A 25,372-nucleotide genomic window follows, 5' to 3' on the forward strand; every position below is an offset into this window, starting at 1 on the left:
AGGCGGGGCTGGGCCGTGCTGGGCCGGCCGCCTTTATGCGGAGCGGCGGGGCGCCTGTTCGGCCACTCCGTCGGCGCTTGTAGGCGGGCGGCACTCGGTCGGTCGGTCGGCCAGGGAACGGCACCCGTGAGCGGCGTTGCGGAGCCGGCCTCCTCGCTGCTGTCCGTCGCGCACGTGGCTGCAGTTCCCGAAGGAAAGAAGGCCCGAAGGAGGCGGCGGCGGCGACATGGGCAGAGGGGTGAGTGCCGACGGGCGCCGGCAGCGGCAGGCAGCGGCTTCCCCGTACGCGCGCCTGGGGCGGGCTGGAGCGGCGCTGGCGGAGCGGCCGATCCCCGCCGGCCGGCCGCAGAAGCAGGAAGCGGAGCCAGCCGGGGCCGGGCGGGGCAGGGGCCGGGGCAGGGGCAGGGCCGGCCCGCCAGCGTGGAAGAAGCCGCCGCGCGGGGATGGCGCCGCTGGCGAGGCTCGCCGGGCGGGGATCGGAGTCGGGCCGGCACGTGGAGGGCGCGGAGCCGCTTCTGCCCGCGATGCGATTCTTTCGGAAGCCGTCGGGGAGCGGCTGAGCCCGAGGAGGCCGCCCGCTTCGGCGGGGCCGGGCCAGAGCCGCGCCCCAGCCCTCCGGCGCCGGGCAGGAATGCCTGGCCGCGTCCCTGGGGGGCTCCTCCCGTCTGGGCGGCCCCGCGGGCGCCTCGCTCCCTTGGCGCGCAGGATCGCGCCTTGCCCCGGCCCCGGCGCAGAAGGAAGCGGCGCTCGGGAGGCGCCTTGGGGCTGCCCTGCGCCGGGAGTTGGCCGCGCTCCTGCCGAAGCGTGGCGCCGGGCGGGCCGCGGAGGGGGCGCCGGCGGCGGGCCGGTCATGTGCCGCGCCGCGCCTTGGCGAGGCCCGAGGGGCAAAGCGGTTGAGCCGGACAGGTGGCGGCGGGCGCGGCGGTTGCATAAGCGGGGGAACGGCCAGGTGTCGCAATCCTCCATCTTGCCAGGCCGTGCTGGGGCAGGCTGCTGTTCGCCCGGCCGTCGGGCGGCGGCGGGAGGGCACTCTTCCGTGCCGTCTTGCCCTCCCTCGGGCTTGGCACGGCTTGGGGTCCCTCCCTGCGTCTGCACACCAAAACCCGCTTGGATCTTTCGCTTTGGCTTTTCTTGGGCTCGACCCGTGTGTCTTGTGAGACTTTTCTGGGGAAATGTAAATTGAAAAAAAATCCAGTTCTTATTGAAATAACAGAAAAGACCAAGAGTCCAGTAGCACCAAGAAGACTAACAAAATCCCAGTTCTGATTGAAATAAGCAGAACGCAAATGGTTGGCTTATACAGGTTTGGATCATGTGCAGGGATTGGGGATTTTGTCCGTGCTTCATATCCTGCATTTAACCCATCAAACATAATGGATTTGCAGCACAACCACCCTGACAGCTACAAATAAAGACTATTATTTACAAGTGTGCCATGGAAATTTTGCCATGGAAAACATTCCATTTTGGAAAAATCTCCGTCCCGAGGGCAGAGGGCTGCTCCTCTCCGCTTCCTGCTTGCCTGGTGCCTTGATCTTCTGGCTCTTCCAACCAGAATAGTTCTCCGGGTTCGGTGGGATTTGTAAGGTAGCCCAAGCTAGCCTAATGTCATCAGATCTCAGAAGCTAGACAGGATCAGCCCTGGTCAGTACTCAGATGGGAGGCTGCCAAGGAAGTCCAGGGTCGCTGTGCAGAGGCAGGGAAAGGCAAACCACCTCTGTTCATCTCTTGCCTTGAAAAAACCTTACAGGGTCAGCGTGTGTCTCCTGTGACTTGATGGCACCTTTAAAAAAACTTTGGGATGACCGTCTTGGCGTTGCTGCTTGTCCTGCTTTGGCCAGGGAGGTGGCATGCGCATGGATGCTGAGCCTGGAATAATGCCTGTTCTTTGGGTTTTTGGGGAGGGGGGGACAGTGACTGGGGGGCACCAGTTGCGTAAGTAGCAGTGGAGAAGCTGGTTTGTAAAACGGTGAATGATCAGCTGGCCCTGAAACCGCTAGGCACAACTGCCAGGGTTTTTAAAAATTGTATGTTGATAGCGTCCCTGGGAATAAGATTGGAGACGGTGGGGGTGGAGGGGAGGAGCATCGGTTTGAATTGGCTTCTGCCAGGAACTGGTTCCAGGCGATGCAGAACACGGCCGCAGCAATGTGATTTTAACCTTCTTTACAACAGGCTGGAAGAGGGTTCATTCTGAAACTGTCAGCTCTTCCCTTGGCAATGTTAAAACAAACAATGCTGACATTTAGCAGTCTGTGAGTTCTGCTCGTTTAATGCTGGTGTAGATAAACATGCCCCAAGGGAGTTCCAGGTTTGGTTTGCCTCCGTGGCGAGGGGAATGGCGGAACTGAGCGCACTGAGTGCATTTCATCCGTGGGGCTAAAAAAAGTGGAAAACTACTTGTGGTTTTTGCTCTTGCTCTTTGACCAAGTTAGACGTTTGGATCTGATGCTTGTGTAACTTGACTACAGCTGCAAGATGTAACCTGCTTGCACCCAATGATTCCTTTTATGCTATTAGGACTGGACTGCAGTAATTGGGGTTGTGGTTATTGGCCTGTAGCACTTTCATTTTTAAAAAAACAGACTTATTAAAGAAACTGCTTGAAATAGCTTCCTGTGATTTTCCATGTCCAGTCCTGGTTATATGTATGAGCAACCCTGTACTACAGGCTCTTAAACTCTGCTTGTGCTAAATATTTCTTTGTTCATGCTAGACTGCAGTATCTGAGAGTTGTTAGATTAGACCATAAGAAGAGCCTTCCTGGATCAGACCAGTGGTCCATCTTGTCTAGCGTCCTGTCTCCTTCAGAGGCTAACTAGTTACTATGGAGGGCTGACAAACAGGACATAGGGGCTGAGGCCTTCCCCTGATGTTGCTTCCTGGCCCTGGTGTTCGTAGGTTTACTGCCTCTGAATATAAATCCAGAGGAGTTAGCATCTGACAAAGAGAGCTGTGGTTCTCAAAAGCTTATGCTACGATAAAGGTGATTAGTTTTAAAGGTGCTATTGGACTTTACTGTTGTGAATATTGAGGTTCCCTTTATTCACCATGACTAGTAGCCCCTGAGAAACTCAGTCATGAATTCTCTGTATTTGTGCCATTTCGCAGAATCAGTTGACATATATATGGAATAAAAAACAGTTTTGGATAGTAATGTTCTCTTAAAATCTCATTTAAACCTGTAACATCCAGAAAGTGCTGTTACAGTGTGCATTTCTGGCCAAGTCATGTGAGTCTGTAGTTGCAAAATAGTAAAGAGTCCAGTAGCACTTTTAAGACTAACCAACTTTATTATAGCATAAACTTTTGAGAACCACAGCTTTGTCAGATGCAACTTTATTGTAGCATAAGCTTTTGAGAACCACAGCTCTCTTTGTCAGATGCAACTTTATCGTAGCATAAGCTTTTGAGAACCACAGCTCTCTTCATCAGATGGATCTGACAATGCATCTGACTAAGAGAGCTGTAGTTCTCGAAAGCTTATGCTATAATAAAGTTGGTTAGTCTTAAAGGTGCCACTGAACTCTTTACTATTTCTGACCATATCCATGTTATTTTTTTAACCAATATTTGGGTTATTTTTTCCCCTAATAAGAGAATATACATACCCAGATTCCATGACTCAGGTTAGTGCCTCAAAGCTTAGAATGGCCTGCTCTGTCAGGAGGCTGAGTTGTCCATTTTCTAGTCCAAACAGCTGGCGGTAAAACTTGCCCTGGTATTCTCTGAGCATCTGACACACACACTCAGCCAAACAAGTGTTTGGTTTTTCTTTGCTACTGGTAGTTTTATTATTGATTTTTAAATGGTTGGGTGGGTTTCTTGACTAGTTTGGTATCAAAATTTTATTTTGGCTTCAAAGGGTATTGAGAAATATTTTTGACTCAGTGTCTGCAAACTGCAGTTCTGTTCTCTCTCACCACTCTGGTGAGTTCACGAGATAGTGGTTTTCACCTTTTGCTGCGCCTGTGATCAGCCCTGATTCTGTCTCACAGTTCCACTCTTGGCACCCTCTTGCACGGCGTTCACAATCTGACCTCAGAGGTGCAAAATCCACACCAGGGGGGACAGGGGGGATAATCTAATAATGTCTATTTTTCCCAAGAGCTCTTGGAATAATGGTTGTTACATCTAGGGGTTCTAGTATTGTGAGTTACATTTGGGTGTTTTTAAAAAGTGGAAACATGCCATATAAATATGAAAAAAGAAGATATAAGTTAGCTGAAATACATTTTAATAAGTCTTTATTTCAGTTAATAAAGTCACAAACATAAAACATAAGCTACAGTCATACAGTCGTCTAAATCCTACATCGACAGTTGTCTGCTGCAGCCGTTTACAATCATCTAGGTCATACAAAGAAAAGATAAAATATTACCATTTAAATCATAGTCATCGATGAAATGTATCTATATAGAACTTGCTTTATATATGTTTTTAAAATAAGCTAAAATCCATTTGATCATCCTGTGACCCTTGATCACTTCGGATATCCTGTGCCTGGAGGATATTGGCATTGGCGTGATTAAACGTGCAGTCAGACTCCTCATGTAGGAGTCGCAGGTTGTTTTTAAAATGTGTGCATTTCAAACAAAAATCCTTGTTTGCTAAACGCTTAAGTTAATTTACAATTTCCTTGTCCACTTATCATTACGCTGAACAGTCGCTGTTGTGTTCTGTATCTCTTGCAGCAACCACGTTGTTCCCTTGTGTAGCAATGCAGAAGTTTTCTGCTTCTTCGGGAAGGAATAAATTTATGGTACCCCCAAGTGCAGCTAAGAGGATTTTGAGGTCCACTCTTTAACTTTAGTTGCTTCCTTCCTTCCTCTGACCAGACAGGGTGATCTTCTGGTTTGTGGTGGTAAAACGGGGCCTTGCCAGCTGACTGCTTGGGAGGGGGTTGGTAGCACTGGCTGCTGAAATTGTGGCATTCTGGATGCATCTTCTGGGCATGGAGCAGGGGTCACTGGGGGTGTGGGAGGGGAAGTAGCTGTGAATTTCCTGCATTGTGCAGGGGGGTGGACTAGATGACCTTGGAGGTTCCTTCCATCTCTGACTCATAGAGATGGACACTGTTGTGCCTGCAGTGGAAGAAGGGAGTGATGATGACACAATTTGCTTTATGGAGGTAGCGGTGTGGCTCACTCTGCTGTGTAGGGTTTGTGTGACTCAGGGATCTGCCCCTGTGGCTGCCTTTTTCCAGAGAGCTGCTCTTACCGTTTTGCATGACTCCTTGGGGAAGCTGCCCCACCTTTGGAATTGGAGGCTCTCTGAGCATGGATGTTGAGGCCCCTTATAAGGAGCGAAAGGCCCACTGGGACAGTTGCTCAGAGGAGCCCCTCTCTCCATGAAACGCTCCTCTGAGGGGGTGCGTTTGCTACCGGGCTGGCTGTCTGGCCACGTCTTGGGTCTGAGCTTGCTTGTGGACAGCAGGGGTGGTCTGGGCAGAATTACTGGGGGTGGGTGCAGAAGTGGTTTTGTGTGTACACAGCAAGCCCTAGACTGCCCCTGTTGTATTGGGGGGTGGGGGAGCAATGGCAGTGCCAGCCTTCGGCCCTGAAAAATCAAAACGGTGAACTGACTTCCAGGTTTTGTAGCACTCTTTGTATGAGGAAAAGGGGGGAAAGATGTTTGTCAAGGGAGCGCTGAAAGCCCTGTCCGCAGTGTGGTAGTCTTAAGGATCTTTCAGGGAACTCATCTGGGATGGAAACAAACAAACAAAATTAAAAATCAGTTACTTGCATGTAGAAAATAAGCACGTGCTGCTTTTTCTGAGGGTGGAAATGTTGTTTTTTTACTGGTCCAGTATTTGAGCTTGCAGTTCAAGCTTCTCTCGCCCACTACATGCAACAGCTCTAAGAAAAATCCTACCCCTTAGTTCAGCTGCAGCCATAAGCAGGGCCTCTGTATAAACACACTGCAAACTCGTGGGTGGGTGGAAATATTAAACAGAATTATGTGTAAATAAACATGCGAGGTTAAAATGTTTAATCTTAGTCCTTAAATCAGTCCACATCAGTGGGTGGCCTCAATGAGGTGCCGAAGAATAACTCTTTTGCCCGTATCACCAGCATCCTTCTCACCCCCCCACCCCCCAGATTGGCACCCTGTTTTCAAAATAGATATGAAACAGGCTTTTAGCTGACCAGATACTGGACAGCTAGGAGTAGGTCCTGCCCTGCCCACTTTACAGGGTATGTTGGCTATCGCATTTGGGAAAGGGTTACAGTTGTGCCCCCCCCCTGATCAGTCGCAACTGTTGCTGAGGCTGCAGAACAGTAGCTGCTCCGTCTCTCCTTGAGATGCTGTTTTAATGAGGTCACCGTAATAACAGAGCAGATTCCCAGGGACTTTGTTTTTTATGTGCTCGAGCGTTTATCTTTTCCTGATTGAAAGAGAGGCTCTCGTGCTTGCCTGTTCCCACCCCCAGCACAGTTCCTGCAGTCGGTAGCTGCTTTGTTTCTAGTCTTGCTTTTCTCGTACAGCGTGACCATGGCTGGGAATGGGCCCCAAAGTACATTTTTATCGTGGGGCAGTTTGGCTACAGATCCTTTTCCTGACTTTCTATTCTCAAGTGCCCAAACTGATTTCACAAAGTTGGAATCACAAAACTGGAATGCCTCAATTGGGAAGTGGTGTTGAGAACACAAGAGCCCTGCTGGATCAGACCAGCGGACCGTCTGGTCCCACGTCCTGTTTCATGCAGCGGCCAGCTGAGAGCCAAGCTACAAGTGACGCCTTACACGGGTTGGACACGTGTCAGCTTCCCTCAAGTTTTGATGGGAAATGTAGGCATCCTGGTCTTGCAGCTGTAATGGAGAGCCAAGCTGTAAAACCAGGACGCCTACATTTCCCATCAAAACTTGAGGGAAGCTGACAAGTGTCCAACCCGTGTAAGGCATCACTTGTAGCTTGGCTCTGAGGCCTTCCCCTGGTTTTTCCCCCTAGCACTGATACTCAGCCATTTACTGCCTCTGAATATGGAAAAGTCCAGTTGCCCCTATAAGATGAACAAAATTTGTGGTAGGTATGAGCTTTTGTGAGTCACAGCTCAATTCTTCAGATCTGAAGGTGGCAGATAACCTACCACCAATTTTGTTAGTCTTATAGGTGCTGCTGGACTCTTGCTCTTTTCTACTGCTACAGACAGACTAATACAGCTACCCGTCTTGATCTATCTGAATGTGGAGGCTTCCTCCAGTCCCCATGACTGGTAGCCATTGGAGGATCTGTCCTCCATTAATGTGTCTGACTCCCTCTGCCTCGTTTGTGGCCATCGCTGCCTCCAATGTAGGTTTCTAAAGCAAGAGTGGGGCCATCATTATTTCTCACATGCCTTATCTTACTAGTTCTTTCACCAGTTTGGTGAGGTAGGTCAAAATTATCCCCATTTCGCAAGTGAAGATAAGAAGCTGGCTTAAACTTGAGTCAGACCGTTTGTCTGTCTAGCTCAATATTTTCAGCTTTGACCGGCAGCAACCTGTGGGAGAACTGGCTTTTCCCAACACCGGTTACCTGAGATATTTTTATGGCCGGGGGATGGGGAGCTGAAGTATCCTGGCTGGAAGGGTATCATCTGACTGCTCTTGATATCAAAGCCTGCTGCAACTTAATAGAACCTCCCTCCACAGCCCGGCGTGTGTGTTTGTGTAGATCTTTGGGGTGTTTAAAAATGTTGTTGCAAGTGCGAACAGCTGGCATAAAACGTAGCGTTATTAACATGATGATTTTTGGCATGTGATAACTTGTGAGATTTTGTCCTGAGGCTGTGCATGCTGCTGGGAACAGATGAGGCCATGCGGCAAAACTCTTGTCCTTCCCAGAGTACTTTGTTTTGTGAGTTTGTGTGTTTGTAAAATGCTTGGAAGCCTGTTCCTCTGTAGGCAGTGAGGGTCCTGGCCTGTCATCCTGCAAACAAAATGCATTTCTTCACTTCTTTTCCTGATGTTGAAGGACCATGAAAATCTGATATAATAACAACAACATTTGATTTCTATACCCCTCAGGACAACACTCAGAGCAGTTTACAAAGTGTGTTATTATTATCCCCACAACAATCACCCTGTGAGGTGGGTGGGGCTGAGAGAGCTCTGGAAGAGCTGTGACTGACCCAGCTGGCTTCAAGCGGAAGAGTGGGGAGTCAAAACCGGCTCTCCAGATTAGAGTCCTGCTGCTCTTAGCCTCTACAGCAAACTGTAGAAGATCTGTGTGCGTACATCAAGTCTTGTCGCATTCGTGGTGACAGATCTTCCCTCTGCTTTCATTCAAACACTGGTGAGCTGTTCCAGGGTACATGGATTTGGATCCAATCATGCAGTTAAGAAAACATAAATGCCCTTAAGATTTCTAGGGGGGGGGGAGTTTTGCTGATTCCTTCTCCCCCAGTACAGTCGCTTAGGCCCCTGGCACTTTATCCAGTGGAGTTAATGGGCCTTCAGAAATAGCAAGGGGGTCAGTGTGAAGGAGGGAGCAAAAATCGCCTTCTCCTTTAAAGAAGACTTGCATTTTCTTTGTGTGGGTGGATCTAGGCTACGCAACATACTGACCACGTTTGCTTTGTAAATGAGAACCATTGATTGGCCTCATAGATACAAGATGCTTCCTTTTGACGGGTAACTTCAGTGATCGCCTGCCGTCAGTTTGGATTGGCTCGCGTTCAGTTCTTCCCCTGCAGATCTGGTTTCTGTTACCAGCTTTTTGTAAAGCTCCCAGGAATGCACAGCCTGTCTGCCCTGCCAGCAGTGTTGTGGCTCCCATTATTGCTCCGGGCTGCACTTCTTTGGTTGCCCTGTAGCTTTACTCAGGAGCAGGCAACTTTGTGACGCTTCGCCTATGTTGACTTGCTTTCTCTCCCTCTCTGTGGCCTGTCATGGGTCCCGGCTGAGCAGTGAAGCAATGGGGTAGCTGTGCCCAAGTTCTTACAATCGCCGCACTCCATCTAAACCAACTACCCATGAGCCCTTCACCAAAAACGGGAAGTGCACGTCAGGCCATCGGTCTGGAGTGGATTGGCCAACCACGGCCTACACAAGCTGTGGAATGTTTTAAGTACACTGAAATAATTCATAAGGAAATCGAGAGAGGGGGCATTGCAGAGTTTTCCAGCCATGTGAGTTGCGTTGGCCGGAGGGGGGGGCGGTTTCCTGGCATGGAGAACACTGGCATATACAACCTACTTTTTGTAATGGCAGTGGCCGGGGCAGGGAGGGGGGGAGAGAGACTGCAGAGGATATTGGAAGAATGAAACAGGGCTTTTGTGTACCCTGCCACCGTTATGATTCATCAGCTGCACTTCCGTTTGGGGCTGGAAAAGGAAGAAGTAATGAAATCCACCCTGTGTTAAGCGTCTGGAGTGTTCCTCCAGCATCCCTTCCATCTCATTGTGTTGAAAGCAAAAGGCCAAAAGAACCAAAGTGGAAATAACTATGTATGTTTATCTGGAAACTTTTGTTTTTAATTAGTCTGAATAGATTTTTTCTGAACGTGAATTCAGTCCGGCATTTTACGCTCCGCTCTGCCTTTTGTGTGGGGGACAAAGTTCCATTTCACTTATTAAAAATAGGCGGGTGGTGTTCTTCCAAGAGCTACATGGCCCCGTGAGCTCTCCAGAAGTATGAGGAACGTAAATATTCCTCTTTGCCTCTTCAGTTCCTCAGAGTTTTCAGGGCCTTGTGAGCGAAACAGTGAAGAACAAACATGATGAACTGATTTCTGCTTGCTCCAGATGGTGGCGGAGCCAGGGCAGGTTTGGAAGTTAAAGTTATTCAACACATTATAGCTTGTCATTGCCAAAATTAACATTTTTAATTAATTAATTATATTTCTAATCCACTCTCCCCACAAACGGGCTCAACATATATAAAATATATAAACACATTAATTTAAAATCAGATTAAAACTTCAATAAATACAACAATGCAATTCCTAAAAGACCTTCTAAACAAAAAAAAATGCTCCCTAAGCCCTCAACTTTTTAATGCAGTACATTTGGAATACTTTATGGAACAAAAAAAATCAAATATTTCACAGGTGGTTTTTTTCAGTGCAACATCAATTACCCTATTTTTCCATTGCAGAAGTTTTTAAAAACCTCAGACTTTTTTGCATGCTTATACACTTTGAATATGAGAAACTATGCCTTGGCTCAGTATTTTACTCATTCTAAAAGAATATTTCATAGGAGATTCTTTTCACTGTTCCCCCAGTTCTTCTGTCAGAATTGTTTTTCAAAGGCTTTAGTGGGGGGAAAAACCCAAAACTTTACCCTTGAATTTTTCCATCTCCGCAACACCTGCCCTTGCGTGGGGCAAGGGGGCTTGGCGGCAGCAGTGCAAAGATCTTAACAATAACATAACATTCGATTTATACACTGCCCTTCAGAACAACTTAACACCCACTCAGAACGGTTTACAAAGTATGTTATCATTATCCCCGCAGCAACAATCACCCTGTGAGGTGGGTGGGGCTGAGGGAACTCTTGAAGAACTGTGACTGACCCAAGGACACCCAGCTGGCTTTAAGCGGAGGAGTGGGGAATCAAACCCGGTTCTCCAGATTAGTGTCCCATCGCTCTTAACTACACCAGACTGGCTTGCATAGTTGTTCACCCCGAGTCTCTCTACATGAAATGCACATGTTTGTCAAGAGTAGGGAGACGCAATGTTAGCCGGGAAGTGTAGTTTTAAAAGACAGGGCTGGCAGAGATCGCTCCTCTGACTGTGTGTTAATTTCATCTTCGCCTCCCAAAGGCTCTGTCAATTTCCAGTCTAAAACTGTGAGGCATGGCAACCAGAGGGCAGTGAGGAATGGAAACGGCTGGAGCTGCCTTCCAGAGCCGGGTTTGAACCTGGAGAGGTTATAATGGACAGAAGTTTCCCTTCTGGCATTTCATAGCCCCTACACACAGCCCCAATGTATAGCAAAGCTTTTTGCCCTGCCGCTAGATCCAGAGGAGTTAGCCGTGTTAGTCTGTGGTAGCAAAATCAAAAAGAGTCCAGTAGCACCTTTAAGACTAACCAATTTTATTGTAGCATAATCTTTCGAGAATCAAGTTCTCGAAAGCTTATGCTACAATAAAATTGGTTAGTCTTAAAGGTGCTACTGGACTCTTTTTGATTTTGCCCTGCTGCTGGCTCTGTCTTTTTAAACTACCCTTCCCAGCTAACATTACATCTCCCGACTCATGTTCTTCGTGTGTCAGATGTCTCGTGTAGAGAGACTCTTAGAGTGTTGCTGAAGAGACCTTGGCGGCGGCACAAGTTCAGAAGGGGAGGGATGAGTTCACAAACTCTACAAACCCAGCTCTGTAGAATGCTTTTTTTTACCCCCTTAGGGCAGAATTACATGTGTTGTTTAGTTCATGATTATCCGTGTGTGTGTGTGTGTGTTCATGTGTGTGTTGTTTGCTGCTACAGTATGGGGGGGGGCAGATCTGTGCTGGCAACATAACTCTTTCCCTTCAGACCCTTTCCTGGTGAAAACCAGCGCTCCACTTTGCTTTTTCTGCCCACTTGAGAAAAGTGTACGTACTTGTCACTCCAATTTTCAAACAGAAAAGGGCACCGCCTGGGAAAATGGTAGAAATCATTTGATAGCAACACGTGTGTGTTTAAGGAAGGAGGAGGCAGGAGATCGGCTGAATCTCCTGCGTGTATTTCTGGTCCTGAGATTCTGCTGCTTTGTTTCATGCGGCGATCGTGGGGACTTGGTTGTCCCCAAATACTCTTAAATAAACACAGAACCGCACCTGTGTTTGATGGAGGGGGACAGAGCTGAGAGAGAGAGCGCGCACTCTTGCACATGTACAACATTTTAATAAAGCAAATCTGTGACACTGTTGCCACTCTGGTTTCTTGTAGACTGGACGTGACAAATATGAGCCTGCAGCAACATCTGAGCATGGCGCCAAGAAGAAAAAAGGGAAGAAGGAGAAGGACATGGATGAGCTGAAAAAGGAAGTTTCATTGGTGAGTAACTTTACAGCTTTCATAGCAATGTTAGAAGATAAACTTGTGAAGTCAGGGTTGGAGTGCAGAGCTGTGTAATATTTCCTGTCAGGTTCAGAAAGGTTGTTTCCTAAATTTCATCCTCTGCTGTTGGCTTCTTCTTCAGCAATCCTAGATGGCATCTCCCCACTGTATGTGGTAAATCGATGTTACAGTGTAGAGCGTCCATTTTCTATTGGCTGCCTAAGATGGATGACAGAGAGCCTCTTCCATTTATGACAGCAATGCTACTTAGCACATCTCTTTTAAGTGCTGCTTAGCATGTTGTAATCCCGTTGGTCAGCAACATTCCTGCATTGCGAAGAGGCGCTTGCCTAAAAAGTATCTAGTGAGTTCATAGCAGAGGCCAGGTTAGCACCCAGGACCTTCTAGGTTGTCGCTCATTTCTTCTTAGCCAGTTTCCTCAGCTTGTACCCTGGGTACTGTTGGCAGAGAAACGGCCAATTCGGATGAGCAGCACCCTGGTTGGCACCTCCTACTTCTTCTCCATTCCTCCTCCGTTCTTCTCCTGCTACAACCAAGCTTGGAGTGGTTTGGGGACCACTGGAGTAACAGCAAGTAACCGTTAGCTATGCTTACTCAAAAGTTGCACGCTGACCCACAGGCTGTTGAAATGAAGCTTTATCTGGTTTCACGATTCACTCTGCTATGAAAAATTGGGTTGTATTCTCTGGAGAACAGAACCTGAATGTAAGGACGACTTTTGTTGGGTCATAACACATTGGACCAAATGTGCCTCCCTCTTTAAAGCTTCCAGAGGCCCATGGCTGCTACCTGTCTGCCGCAAATCTCTTGTATCTAAAATGGGGGGGGGGTACCTTTGCTGAATCAGGCCAAAGCCCTGAACCCATTTGTCTAATAGCGATCAGCTAAAAGGCCTTCAAGACCTCCACAAACATGGCACCGAAGGCAATAGCCCTTCCCAGTTTTCACAAGAGCTCTGCCTCTGAACTCAGAAGTTCCATCTTAATGGACCAATCCTCCTGCAGGAGTATGTTCTTTTAAAAAATGCTAGCTGCTCTTGTCTTGCGGTATTGATTTTTACGTTTGTATGAAAATAAATCAAAAGCCTTTGACTCGATCCCCCGAAATCTAGGGCTGGAGTATTGCAAGCAAGTGGAAGCATACAGTTCAGGTGTTTGCTTCTGTCTGGTGGCTTCCATTGCTTCTTGTGTCTGCAGTCAAGCACAAATGCTTATACGTGTTTGGGGCAAAACTGCAAGTCTGAAAATGACCAGAGGGTGCAGTGATAGGGTAGGTGCCCTTACATAGGCACATGGATCCTGCAATGTGTTCCATAGGTAGTTTTGGTGGGGGGGTAGGGGGAGGTAAGCCCAGGGTTAGTTCCTGTAGGTAGACCCTCCTGCTTTCTGCTGAAGGCCTGCTTGAACTGTCTGGAAGATGCTTTTTGGCCTTGATCCTTTTTTTTTTCATGGTAGTACTTTCACAATCGAAGGATGGCCTTGAATTTTCAGTGTAAATGTGTTACACAATTGGTCAAATAATTGAATCAGAGAATGGAATAGGGGGGAACATACACAAATTTCCATCTTGGGCCAAGGGCAGCTAGAGTTTGAGGCTAGGGAATGCCTTAAAGCTGGATCCAATTCTAGCAGTGCCAGTACTGGCTCCGAGTTGCATATTTGAGATCAGTATGTATCTTTGCAGATTCCACAGAGCTGTGTGCAGTCTTTATTGCTTGGTCAGTAAACAGTAAGCTAGTGGAGATTGGGTTTGGCTGAAGCCCAGCAGGGCAGGAGATCTTCTAGCAATAAGGTGACCTGCTCCTGCTGTGGTTTGTTTGCTGACACCCTTCTCATGTCACAAACGCTCTTGGGGCGTCTGGAACACATCTCACTGCTCTGTTTGCCTTTGCCAGGACGATCACAAGCTCAGCCTTGATGAACTTCATCGGAAATACGGAACTGACCTAAGCCGGGTAAGGAGATAAGGTTCTCGTCACGGCCAAGACGTGTTTGTGCTTAATATTTTATCTCCGTTTGAGGTGCTTGCTTCGACTGGGTATTGCCTCCTGCAGCGTCCCAGCTAAAATTTGCCACTGTTTCTGGCTGGATTCAGAGTCTCAGCAAGAGGCTCTTTGTTGCTGTGTGCTCTGTTGCTGTGTGATGCTAGTTTGCTATTGTGCTGTAAAATCGCACCTGGGCCTTGTTCGTTGCTGGAGACTGGTCAGGCAGCCGGGGCAGGGCGGGGTTGTTCATATTAACAAGGAACATCAAGCAAGTTGGAATGTCTTATATGGGCCTGTTTTATTGCTTAACTTGTGTGAAAAGTGTTTCTAAGGGAAAAGATCCAGAGGAGTTAGCCGTGTTAGTCTTTAGTTGCAAAACAGTAAAGAGTCCGGTCGTACCTTTAAGACACATCCATGCATCTGACGAAGAGAGCTGTGGTTCTCGAAAGCTTATGCTACAGTAAAGTTGGTTAGTCTTAAAGGTGCTACTGGACTCTTTTACTATTTTCTAAGGGGAAAGAATCAGCCGTGGGGGGGAACCTTGAAATGTTCCTTGCAAAGCTAAGTCTGCCGCACAGTGTGAGAGAGCAGAGCAGTTGTCTCCCCAAGCATGATGCTTTAACAGAGTTCTTCTTGTTCCTGTATGGTCTTTAGGGTCTGACAGTCACCAGAGCTGCTGAGATCTTGGCTCGGGATGGCCCCAATACCCTCACACCCCCTCCCACGACCCCAGAATGGGTGAAGTTCTGCCGGCAGCTGTTTGGGGGCTTTTCCCTTCTGCTGTGGATCGGAGCCATCTTGTGCTTTCTGGCTTATGGGATTCAAGCAGCAACCGAGGAAGAACCCAACAATGATAACGTGAGTCAATGTGCACAACTGAGGGGCAGGCTGAGCCCAGTGAGTGGCCCTTGCAGCGCTGACAGTGCCACAAGGTCCTGGGCTGCAGCCATGATGGTGGTGTTAGTCTCTTGCCATGAAAACACCACCAGGGGTCGCCATAGATCAACTATCACTTGAGGGCAGGATTTCATTTGCCTTGACTTGGATAGCCCAGGAGTGCCCGATCTGGTCAGATCTCAGAAGCTAAGCATGGTCGGCCTTGGTTATTAACTGGATGGGAGACCTCCAAGGAAGACCAGGGTTGCAGAGGCAGGCACTGGCAAACCACTTCTGTGAGTCTTTTGCCATGAAAACCCTGCCTGTGGTTGCCATAGGTCAGCTATGACTTGACAGCACTCTCCACCACCACCAAGTGAAAGGCCAGCCCCCCCACCCCAGGTGGGGGAATGGGTGAGACTTAGTTGTGCTGTGCAGCTTAACAACACTGTTGTGTTTCAGTTGCATCAGAGAAACAAGGTAAGATGTCTGTGACCTGCTATGGATCCTCCAATTTCTCAGGCACTTTGTGCTTTGATGTAAACTTGTGAGGTCCACCCTATGTTGGGCAGTCCTGAACAACTTAGGCTGCTTGAAGGTCTGCTAGCTGGTCAGGCAAGATGAGAGCTAGGCCTGTGGCTTGGCAGCGAGGCCACAATCTTCAGAGTGGGTCCCATTCTCCCCCCCCCCCCAATTGTTCTTATGCCATTGACTTACTTCAAGCTCTTTGCCAATGGAAATGTTATCAACAAGTTGGCCATTTACTTCTGGTCTTTATTTCTTCTCTTTTTTATTTCCTGATACAGTGGGCAGGGGTGGAGAGAAGGCTGTTAGTGATTTAATGTGCGCATGTACACATACACCAACCGCGCTATTTACTACAGATTTGATGAGGCTGGTTCCGTTGTTTGAAAACGGCACTTTGAGATTTCATTTGAACTGATGCAAATGAATGTGATCTCCTTGGCAGTTATATCTGGGTGTTGTGCTGGCTGCTGTCGTCATCATAACGGGGTGCTTCTCTTACTACCAAGAGGCCAAGAGTTCCAAGATCATGGAGTCCTTCAAAAACATGGTGCCCCAGGTAGGGGAATGTCACTTCTTCTGCTTCCAGTCTGTTCCTGGCCTCTGTCCGGGCATAGAGGGGGTTTGTGGCTGATTCTTGACCATGGTGATTGCCCAGAGTCACATTGAAAGCCGTTTCTTCCTCTTGTAGCAAGCTCTTGTGGTCAGAAATGGAGAGAAGCTGAGCATCAATGCGGAAGGAGTTGTGGTTGGAGATCTTGTGGAGGTGAAGGGAGGAGACAGAATCCCGGCGGACCTGAGGATCATCTCTGCCCATGGCTGCAAAGTACGTGTGCATCAGTAAGGAAGCCAGAAGAGGCCACGGAAAGCTCCGCTCTGCAGTCTGAGCTGCCCCCCTGCACCCGCTTGAATGCTTCTCTCCATCTTGTTCTTTGCGCAGGTGGACAACTCGTCCCTTACTGGTGAATCAGAGCCTCAGACCAGATCTCCAGACTTCACCAATGAAAACCCATTAGAGACCAGGAATATTGCTTTCTTCTCCACCAACTGTGTTGAAGGTGAGAACTTTATTTATTAGCTCATTTGACCAGAGGTCTCAAGCTCATAGGCTTAGATCATACATATCTACCATTTAACCCAGGGGTTTTTTTCAGCGGGAACGTGGTGGAACAGAGTTCCAGCACCTCTTAAAAATGGTCACATGACTGGTAGCCCCGCCCCCTGATCTCCAGACAGAGGGGAGTTTAGGGCAATCTCAACCCCCCTCTGTCTGGAGATCAGGGGCGGGGCCACCAGCCATGTGACCATTTTTGCCAAGGGCAATTTAAACTTTTAAAACTCCCCTCTTACTCCAGCTGACCCAAAATGACGGCATTGTGCAGTCCTGAGTTCTACTACTGAGTTCCATCACCTCTTTTCCCAGAAAAAAAGCCCTGGTTTAACCTATGATACATAACTGGAAATAGAACAGAATACAAGACATTCAAAAATAATCATCATAAAACCATCACCTTAATGGGAGATAAAACCGTAGATAGTATATAGTTAAATATAATATTCACTAAGAATAAAACAGATATAAATCTATAAGTTTTTAAAAACTATGATATTAAGATATGTAAAACTGGAATGGGGGAAAATGTAAATACACACTTCTACTCAGAACCACAATTCAAATTTAATTTAATCTAAATCTAGTGGCCCTGTAGTCAGTCTCGGAAAACTAAGAAGAGCTGGTGGTCTGAAAGGCTTCAGCAGTGCTAGATCTTGGAAGGTGCTGGTGCGGAAAAGGGGGGAAGAAATGTTTTAATAAGCAGTGGTCATAGACCGTGTTAGTCTGTAGCTGCAAATAGTAAAGAGTCCAGTAGCACCTTTAAGGCTAACCAACTTTATTGTAGCGTAAGCTTTCGAGAACCACAGCTCTCTTCATCAGATGCAACTGTCAGGTTGCATCTGACGAAGGGAGCTGTGGTTCTCAAAAGCTTATGCTACAATAAAGTTGCATCTGACAAAGAGAGCTGGGAGCTGGGACTCTTTACTAATAAGAGCACCTTCTCACTTGGCGTGACGTAGGTGGCAGGAGATGGTTTGCAGAGCATGAAATTGCTTGCAAGTGTGCTCTCTGGCCAGTGATGGCATTCTGCCCAGAGGTTCAAGCAGCTTGCCATGCTATACTGGGAAACCTGTACGATGTTCTCGCCATACGATAAGTAATGACAGCTTCACTAAAGTGGCGAAGCATGAGTAACCCTTTTACAGGTGATGAAGCAAGAGTAGTTGCTGGCTGTTTTGCGTACAGCCTCCTGTGCAGCTCCAAAGGGTGAAGAACAAGGATACTGGAGAGGGTAACTGTAGGATTTGTAGGTAACCCCAGAATACCTTTCCTTGTGCCTGCCTATTTGCACTAGAGCACAGTGTGGTTTGGAAGAACAGTGGACCTCAGTTCCCTTGCAAATGTATGCATGTCCTCATTCTGCCGGAAGCACATGGTTGTGCTTGCTAAAACTTTGTCCCCGTTTCTAGGCACTGCTCGTGGTGTTGTCATTAACACTGGTGACCGCACCGTAATGGGCCGCATTGCGTCGTTGGCCTCTGGACTGGAAGGAGGGCGGACGCCCATCGCCGTGGAGATCGAGCATTTTATCCACATCATCACTGGCGTGGCCGTGTTCCTTGGCGTCTCCTTCTTCATCCTTTCGCTGATCCTGGAGTACACTTGGCTGGAGGCCGTGATCTTCCTGATTGGCATTATTGTCGCCAATGTCCCTGAGGGTCTCCTTGCTACTGTCACGGTAAGTTGGCGCAGGTCCTGCGGGTTGGCAAGAGAGCTGCTCTGTGAAGTCCCGGCTCGCTTGCTGAGCACTGAACGTATCAGAAGCAAGCTTCTTGCAACTCCCAAACAAAGACATCAGGAGCTGCCTCTCTTATCTACGAGCACCCCTCTCTTTTGCTTTCCAGGTGTGTCTGACTCTAACAGCCAAGCGGATGGCTCGCAAGAATTGCCTCGTGAAGAACTTGGAAGCTGTGGAAACTCTTGGCTCCACATCGACCATCTGCTCTGATAAAACCGGCACTCTGACGCAGAACCGCATGACTGTTGCTCATATGTGGTTTGATAACCAGATCCACGAGGCTGACACGACAGAAAACCAGAGCGGTAAGATGATTGCTCTGCTAACGAGGGAATGCATGGCTGCATTCTGCTTATGGACAAAAATGCAAGCCAGCAAGACCCTCTTGTGTGGCTAAGCGACTGCAGGAAAAGTCTTTAACATTGCATACAAATTATTCTTGGTCTAATCTAGGAAAATATGCTGATAGCTTGGCACATGGCTTGCTGCGGCCTCAAAAAGAAGCTTGATCCTAAGTTTCCTTTCGCTATGAAATGAAAACCCACTTAGTGACTGCCTGCTATAGTAGTAGCAGTAATATCCTACCTGGAGCTTTGCAGAGTTTGGGTTTATTACCCGCCCAAGAGCATCCACGTATGATTTTATCAGGACTGGTGGAAGTTACAAAGCTATAAATTGCCAACTTTATAAAACACTTCCTCAGGCTGGATATTACTCTCCCAGTGGTTGGTGTGAGTCCACACCAGTGGGGTTGTCAAGAAAAAAAGTTGGTCGTTAATATGTTGGTTGTTATTCTGAAAGTGAAAGAAAGAAATCACATATGATGGAGCAAAGCCTGTGGCATTCTTGAGAGAGATCGCGAAACAAGGATCAAGCCAGGATCCTTGTTGAATTATGCGGCCACTACAGTCTCCGAACCACGTGGCTTCTGCAAAATATAAACAACACACTAGAATAAAATTTGTGCCTTACATGGACTTGTTTTGTTAATTGTTAGACTGGAACCTTTCTGTTGGAAGCCAGAAACAGATGTTATGTATTTGTATTGTTATTGGATGTTATGAATTGTAATAGGATGTTGATGGTGGATCACTGTGAATTTAACTGATTTTGCACTTGCACCTTATATAAACGCTTACAGATCCACAATTATAAATTGCGGTTCTTTAATTGCTCTTTAAATGTTGCTACGGTGAAACGTTTATTCCCTCCTAAGTGTTTATTGCAGCCGTTTTCTTCTTTTTTGTAAGAAAAAAAGTAGAGTAGAGTAGAAAAAGTAGAGTGGAATGAATCTGGTTGTGAGCTAAGCAAATATCTCTGCTTTTCCCCTCCCAGGGGCCACTTTTGACAAGACTTCTGCAACTTGGACCGCCCTCGCCAGGGTTGCCGGCCTCTGCAACCGTGCCGTCTTTCAGGCTAGCCAGGAGAATGTTCCCATTCTTAAGGTAGGTCAGCTTCCACCTTGGCTTTTGCTTGCTTTAATTGCAGCAGCATCTCATTTGGGGGCGGTGTCTTGGCCCCACGGTCCTCATGAAACTCATGGAGGTCATTGGTGGGCCAGAGAGGTGAAGCTTACAGAAACCATAGAAAATGTATTTGTTTATAATGCGCCTTTCTCACTGAGACTCAGGGTGGATTATAGCGGGTAAGTTATTTTCCCTTCCCTCAGCAGGGATTTAAACGTAGGTCGCCATGCCAGCTTTCTAAATTGTGTAATATTTATCAAGCCTGAAGTTGACTGCTTTAAAAATGCAAAATGCATCAGTATATAACACGGTGCACCAACTGGCACATTTATGCTACTTCAAAGTAGAAGCATCTCAATTTTCTACAAACAAAATTGTGAATAAACCCAATGCAAGAGATATACAAACTCCTTCTCTGCTCCCTTAACAAGCATCGGGTTTTCAAGGTCACAAGAAGAAGAAAAAGGCCCTGCCGATTCCTCTTGCAGAGCTGGCAGTGCCCACGAGGCCATTGATGTCTACTGTGGTGCCTGTGGCACCAGCCAGTTGTGTTCCCCGGTGTCCACTTTCTCCCCAGTTAAAGAGTAAACCAGTGCATTTTTCCCTGGGTGAGAGGTGAGAGGATGAGGACGTGATGCTTGGAAAAGGGGGGAAATGCTCCGGATTGCCTGTTGTGGTCACATCTGGAAATATTCTGCTTGAAAAGGAGTCAAGGACCGATCTGGAATTTCTGCAATACGGCATGCCAGTTTATGAGCCTCTATGAACTATTTTTGAATGGCTCTTATGTTGCACTGTCTCTTTAAGATTATTGTATTGTATGAAGTCTAAATGAGTTGTGAAATATTTTTCTACAAACTGGCATACAATGATTGTATACTTTGTGAATGGTCAAAACGCACATGCACTTTCTTGGTCTGAGATTCTCTTGTTGTACATAGGAATTTTGGTTGCGTGGCCATTAACGCTCATTGACGCTCATGCGGCGCTTTGAGTGGCTTGGAAGTTTACCTAACCTAACCCTGTTGTTATAAAGAGTGTATTGAACTATTAGAGAATTGTGTTAGCTAAGAAAAAATCCTTCTAAGTATTAATTATATATTTTCCTAATTTCATTGCCTCTGGTTTTTAAAATTTTCCATTTAGACTATGTAAGATATATATTTTTTTAATTGGAGACTTAGTTTTCATGGCCAGTTATTACAATGGCAGGTTGATAGATTGATATGAAATGGATGATTAAAAAAATTCAAAAACAAAACCAGGTTAGCGGGGAGAAGTTTTTCAATAATGACAAATGTCCTATCAATCAAAAAGTGGGTTGGAGGTGGATGGGACTGGGTGGGACAAACAACTGAAACAAACATTATGCACGAGGAAAAAGTTGACTCAAAGTCGACTTCTCCAAAAAGATCAGGGTTAAAAGTGGTCTTAAAAGAACTGGGGATTGGGAGGATGAAAACTAAAGGCAAAAAACGTGTGCAGGACGGGGCAGGACTGACAAAACCTACATGGAAAACCCCCTTAATGTGTTGCTCTGTCTCCTTTGTTAGAGGTCAGTGGCCGGCGATGCCTCTGAGTCGGCTCTCCTGAAATGCATTGAATTATGCTGTGGGTCCGTCAAGGAACTGAGAGAAAAGAACTCCAAGGTGGTGGAGATCCCGTTCAACTCAACTAACAAATACCAGGTAGGAGGCAGCCTTGTAGGAAACTTCTAAAAATTAGTTCCGACTAATTGTGGAGTTAGCTTGTGCTCCACTTAACCCCTGTGAAATTGCATTGTTTACTGATCAGAGGGCAACTCTCCCTTCAGTACTTGGGGTGGTTAAAGCATAAAACAGTAGTTTGTGGGTCCAAAACTAGACTTTTAAAACTCATAAAGCAGCGTCCAGTGGCCTAGGCGGCCCTTATTTTGTCACATCTCAGGGCCAAGTTAGAAGTGACAAATTACACTTGAATGAACAGACTCATGTGTATTCCTCCCTGTTCACTTGCACTCTACTTGCACTCCACATGATCAAGTGGAGTGCAAGTGGAGCGCAAGTGAACAGGGAGGAATATATGTGAGCCTGTTCACTCGCCATTCAAGTGTAATTTGCCACGTCTGGCTTGGCCCTCAGAGGCTAAGCAGGTTCAGTCCTGGTTAGTACTTGGATGGAAGACCGCCATGGCAGCATCCACGCCGAGGCAGGAAATGGCAAACCACTTCCGTTCCTCTCTTGCCTGGAATACCTTCCGGGTTCACCATTAGTTGTCTGCGACTTGATGGCAAGAAAGGCAGCGTCCAGAGAAGTCAGTTTGTAACACTGTTCAAAATCTCTTTTGACACGCAGCTGTCTATCCACATGAATGCAAACCCATCAGAATCGCGATATCTGCTTGTGATGAAAGGCGCACCGGAGAGAATATTGGACCGTTGCAGCACAATCCTGATCCATGGGAAAGAACAGCCCTTAGACGAAGAGGCCAAAGATGCATTCCAAAATGCCTACCTCGAACTGGGAGGCCTGGGGGAGAGAGTGCTGGGTAAGGCATTCGGACAGACCTTCTGCGGAGGGGTACAATGATAGCCCTGCCCTGTGATTTTGTAGAACTGGGGAAAATGCAGAAAAATGGCAGTTAAAATTAGCACATTTCCCACGAGGACTCAGTGGAACGCGAATGGCAAGGGGCAATTCATGTCGGTTGGTAATAGAGTGATGCAGGTTGGGAAGTGAATAACAAAACAGTTCACACTGGGGTCTGGATTGGCAGTGACTGACCAGGAAAGATCTGGGAGCTGTGATGGATCCCTCAGTGGTGAAGCATGTTGCAGAACCAAGGAAGAAAAAGGCGCCAGGCAATTGAACATAAAGTGATCTGTGGCTTCATGCCTTTGTATAGTGTGATTTTTCTTCTGGTGCCGCTAGTGTTTGGAATATTATATGGGGAAATTATATCAATCAATCACCTTTATTGGCATTAGAAATAATAATAGTCTACAGTTGGAGATAAAGACCAAAGTCTAATAAACAATAAGGCAGAAGCCACTAGTAACAGTTAATAATAAAATTAATAAACATTCAGCGATCAGGTGCAGCAATATGCTTAGATTTAACTTTATAAACTTCTGCTAGAAATGTTGCCACAATGCAAGGGTTACGATCTTCTAAAAGGTGGACTAAAATTCCTCCTTTGATAGAAGTATTATACTGGAGGAGTTCGGTTAAGAGTTATTTGCGTAATAGACCAAAGAGAGGGCATTCTAGAATAATGTGGGACGGTGAATTGAGGACTTGCCCTTGATTCACAAGGACATACCCTATTTTGAAGGGGTACTTGCCTGAGCCTGCCAAAGAGCACCAGGGGAAATCATATATTACATCGGGGAAAGGTTCAGGAAAAGGCAAACAAAAATAATTGAGAGATTGGAGCATCTTTGCTACAAGGGAAAGCTAATGGGGTTGGTTGGAGCTTTTCTGTTGTGAGGTGGAGATAACTTTTACTTAATAGGAGCTGATAGTTAAGCTTGGGATAGCCATATGGAGACACACACCTGAAGAACAGGTCTGTCAGTGGCAAGTAGTTGTGATAGCCACGTGAAATTGTCTCTCCATAGCTGTCGCTTCCAGGTCTTGCTTGTGATCTTCTAGAAAGCATCTAGTTGATCCCTGCTGGCCAGAGGGATGCTTGGGTCTGATACACCAAGATCCATTTTAAGAATGCACGATTCAACTATATGGTTGCTTGCCTCCGTGCGGAAGTGCAATCAAGAGATCACATGGTTGCCATGGAGCACTGCATGTTGGGAACTGTAGTTTTCTGGCTTAATTTCATGGAGGTTTGCCTGCCTGCTGCCGTCTCATGCAAAGAAAGGAAATGGCATTTGGGGGCTGAAGAACACTTATATTGGTTCCCTAGCTGGCCAACGCTGAGTTTTCTAAAGCTTCTCTGAATGGGCTCTTTAGGCGTCAGGAATGTCTAAACTCAAGATGTTTAACGTCTGTTCTCCACTATACCAGCATGTGGAAGTCACTCGAACCCATCTGGCTTTTACAGGTTTTTGCCACCTGGCCCTGCCGGACGAGCAGTTTCCAGAAGGCTTTCAGTTTGACACGGATGAAGTGAATTTCCCAGTGGACAATCTCTGCTTTGTTGGACTGATTTCTATGATCGATCCCCCTCGTGCCGCTGTGCCAGACGCTGTTGGTAAATGCCGAAGTGCCGGCATCAAGGTATGGCTGCTGTTTGCCAGAATGCTTGTTGAATGGCACCAGAGTGTGGAGTGGGCCCAGGCCCAGATGAGGCAAATCTGGCTCTGTTTTGAGCCTTGGCCTGTTACAATGTGTGGCAACCCCGACCTCTCGGCCTGTGCTCAGCGGCAGGCCGTCTTGGGAGCGAGAGAGAGGCCCTTCCCTTTCCCGTTCCTTTGTGTTGCTGTCAAAACATCATGGCTGCCTTCACCTTGCAGGTGATCATGGTGACGGGAGACCATCCTATCACAGCTAAAGCAATCGCCAAAGGAGTTGGCATCATCTCAGAGGGCAATGAAACAGTGGAAGATATCGCCCTTCGCCTCAACATCCCCGTCAGCCAAGTCAACCCCAGGTACTGATGTGCAGAAGCTTAGTACCTGAGAGCCAGTTGGGTGATGTGGTTAAGAGCAGCAGGACTCTAATCTGGAGGGCCGGTTATTTTTGTTATTGTTATTCTAGGCTGCTGGGAGGGGGAGGACGCTTGAATTCCAGCTTTCCACCTCAAAATATCTGTATCTGCAGAGTGTGGCAGAGGGTAGTAAACAATGCCAGGGCCAAATCTGAACAAAAAGCACTTTTTCTTCAGCTCTCCCATCCCCAACACAACCCAGGCAGCTCATTACTTCTCAGTGGTAATAATAATGGCAGCAACAACATTCAGTTTATATTCTGCCCTTCAGGACAACTTAGTGCCCACTCAGAGTGGTTTACAAAGTATGTTGTTATTATCCCCACAACAGTCACCCTGTGAGGTGGGTGGGGCTGAGAGAGCTCTGAGAGAGCTGTGACTGATGCAAGGTCACCCAGCTGGCTTCAAGCGGAGGAGTGGGGAATCAAACCCACTTCTCCAAATTAGAGTCCCGCCATTCTTAACCACTGTAGCAAACTTGGCGAGTGCTGAGATTCTGAGCCTTTGGGGCATCTCCCCTGTCCCTTGAAGCTACCGCAGTGGCCCCCAACTTAGGGGGAAGGGGGTGTTCCTCTCGAGCAGCGCTTTCAGGACAAAGAGTGGGAAGAACACTCTGGGCGGTCTCAGCGGGCCTTGTTTCAATTTCAGGGACGCCAAGGCCTGCGTGATCCACGGCTCGGACCTGAAGGACATGACGAGCCAGGAGCTGGATGAGATTCTGACGCACCACACGGAGATCGTCTTTGCCAGGACTTCTCCACAGCAGAAGCTGATCATTGTAGAAGGCTGCCAGCGGCAGGTGAGGGAAGGGCAGGGCATTGCCCCTGCGGTGTGGCTTCTCGGCAGGAGTCGGGCAGCGTCAGTTAATTAACAAGGTTGTTAGGCAAAAAAAAAATCCTGTCTCTCTCCCGGAAGCCTCCTTGAGTGTATGATGGTGGTCCACAGTTGTTGAGTGAGACAGGGAGCAGATTGGTGTAGTGGTTAGAGAGCAGGACTGACATCAGAGCAATAAGAATCACTTCTGATGTCTCC

General features: G+C 47.4%; 1 protein-coding gene across 1 annotated transcript in view; it reads left to right on the forward strand.

The window, feature by feature from the left end:
* The first annotated feature begins 49 nt into the window (after window positions 1–49).
* Window positions 50–25,372, forward strand: part of ATP1A1 (ATPase Na+/K+ transporting subunit alpha 1) — a 31,185-nt gene continuing 5,862 nt past the window's right edge. Inside the window, exons 1-15 of the mRNA XM_055002441.1 lie at window positions 50–238; window positions 11,862–11,969; window positions 13,888–13,947; window positions 14,632–14,835; window positions 15,824–15,937; window positions 16,070–16,204; window positions 16,319–16,436; window positions 17,902–18,170; window positions 18,337–18,535; window positions 19,566–19,675; window positions 21,250–21,384; window positions 22,030–22,222; window positions 23,735–23,910; window positions 24,147–24,283; window positions 24,989–25,139. Coding sequence (XP_054858416.1) covers window positions 227–238; window positions 11,862–11,969; window positions 13,888–13,947; window positions 14,632–14,835; window positions 15,824–15,937; window positions 16,070–16,204; window positions 16,319–16,436; window positions 17,902–18,170; window positions 18,337–18,535; window positions 19,566–19,675; window positions 21,250–21,384; window positions 22,030–22,222; window positions 23,735–23,910; window positions 24,147–24,283; window positions 24,989–25,139 — 2,121 coding nt within the window. The 5' untranslated portion in view covers window positions 50–226. The remainder of the gene's footprint in view (window positions 239–11,861; window positions 11,970–13,887; window positions 13,948–14,631; window positions 14,836–15,823; window positions 15,938–16,069; window positions 16,205–16,318; window positions 16,437–17,901; window positions 18,171–18,336; window positions 18,536–19,565; window positions 19,676–21,249; window positions 21,385–22,029; window positions 22,223–23,734; window positions 23,911–24,146; window positions 24,284–24,988; window positions 25,140–25,372) is intronic.

Source organism: Eublepharis macularius, chromosome 18 (genome assembly GCF_028583425.1).
Source record: "Eublepharis macularius isolate TG4126 chromosome 18, MPM_Emac_v1.0, whole genome shotgun sequence".
In the NCBI taxonomy this organism is placed as follows: domain Eukaryota; kingdom Metazoa; phylum Chordata; class Lepidosauria; order Squamata; family Eublepharidae; genus Eublepharis; species Eublepharis macularius.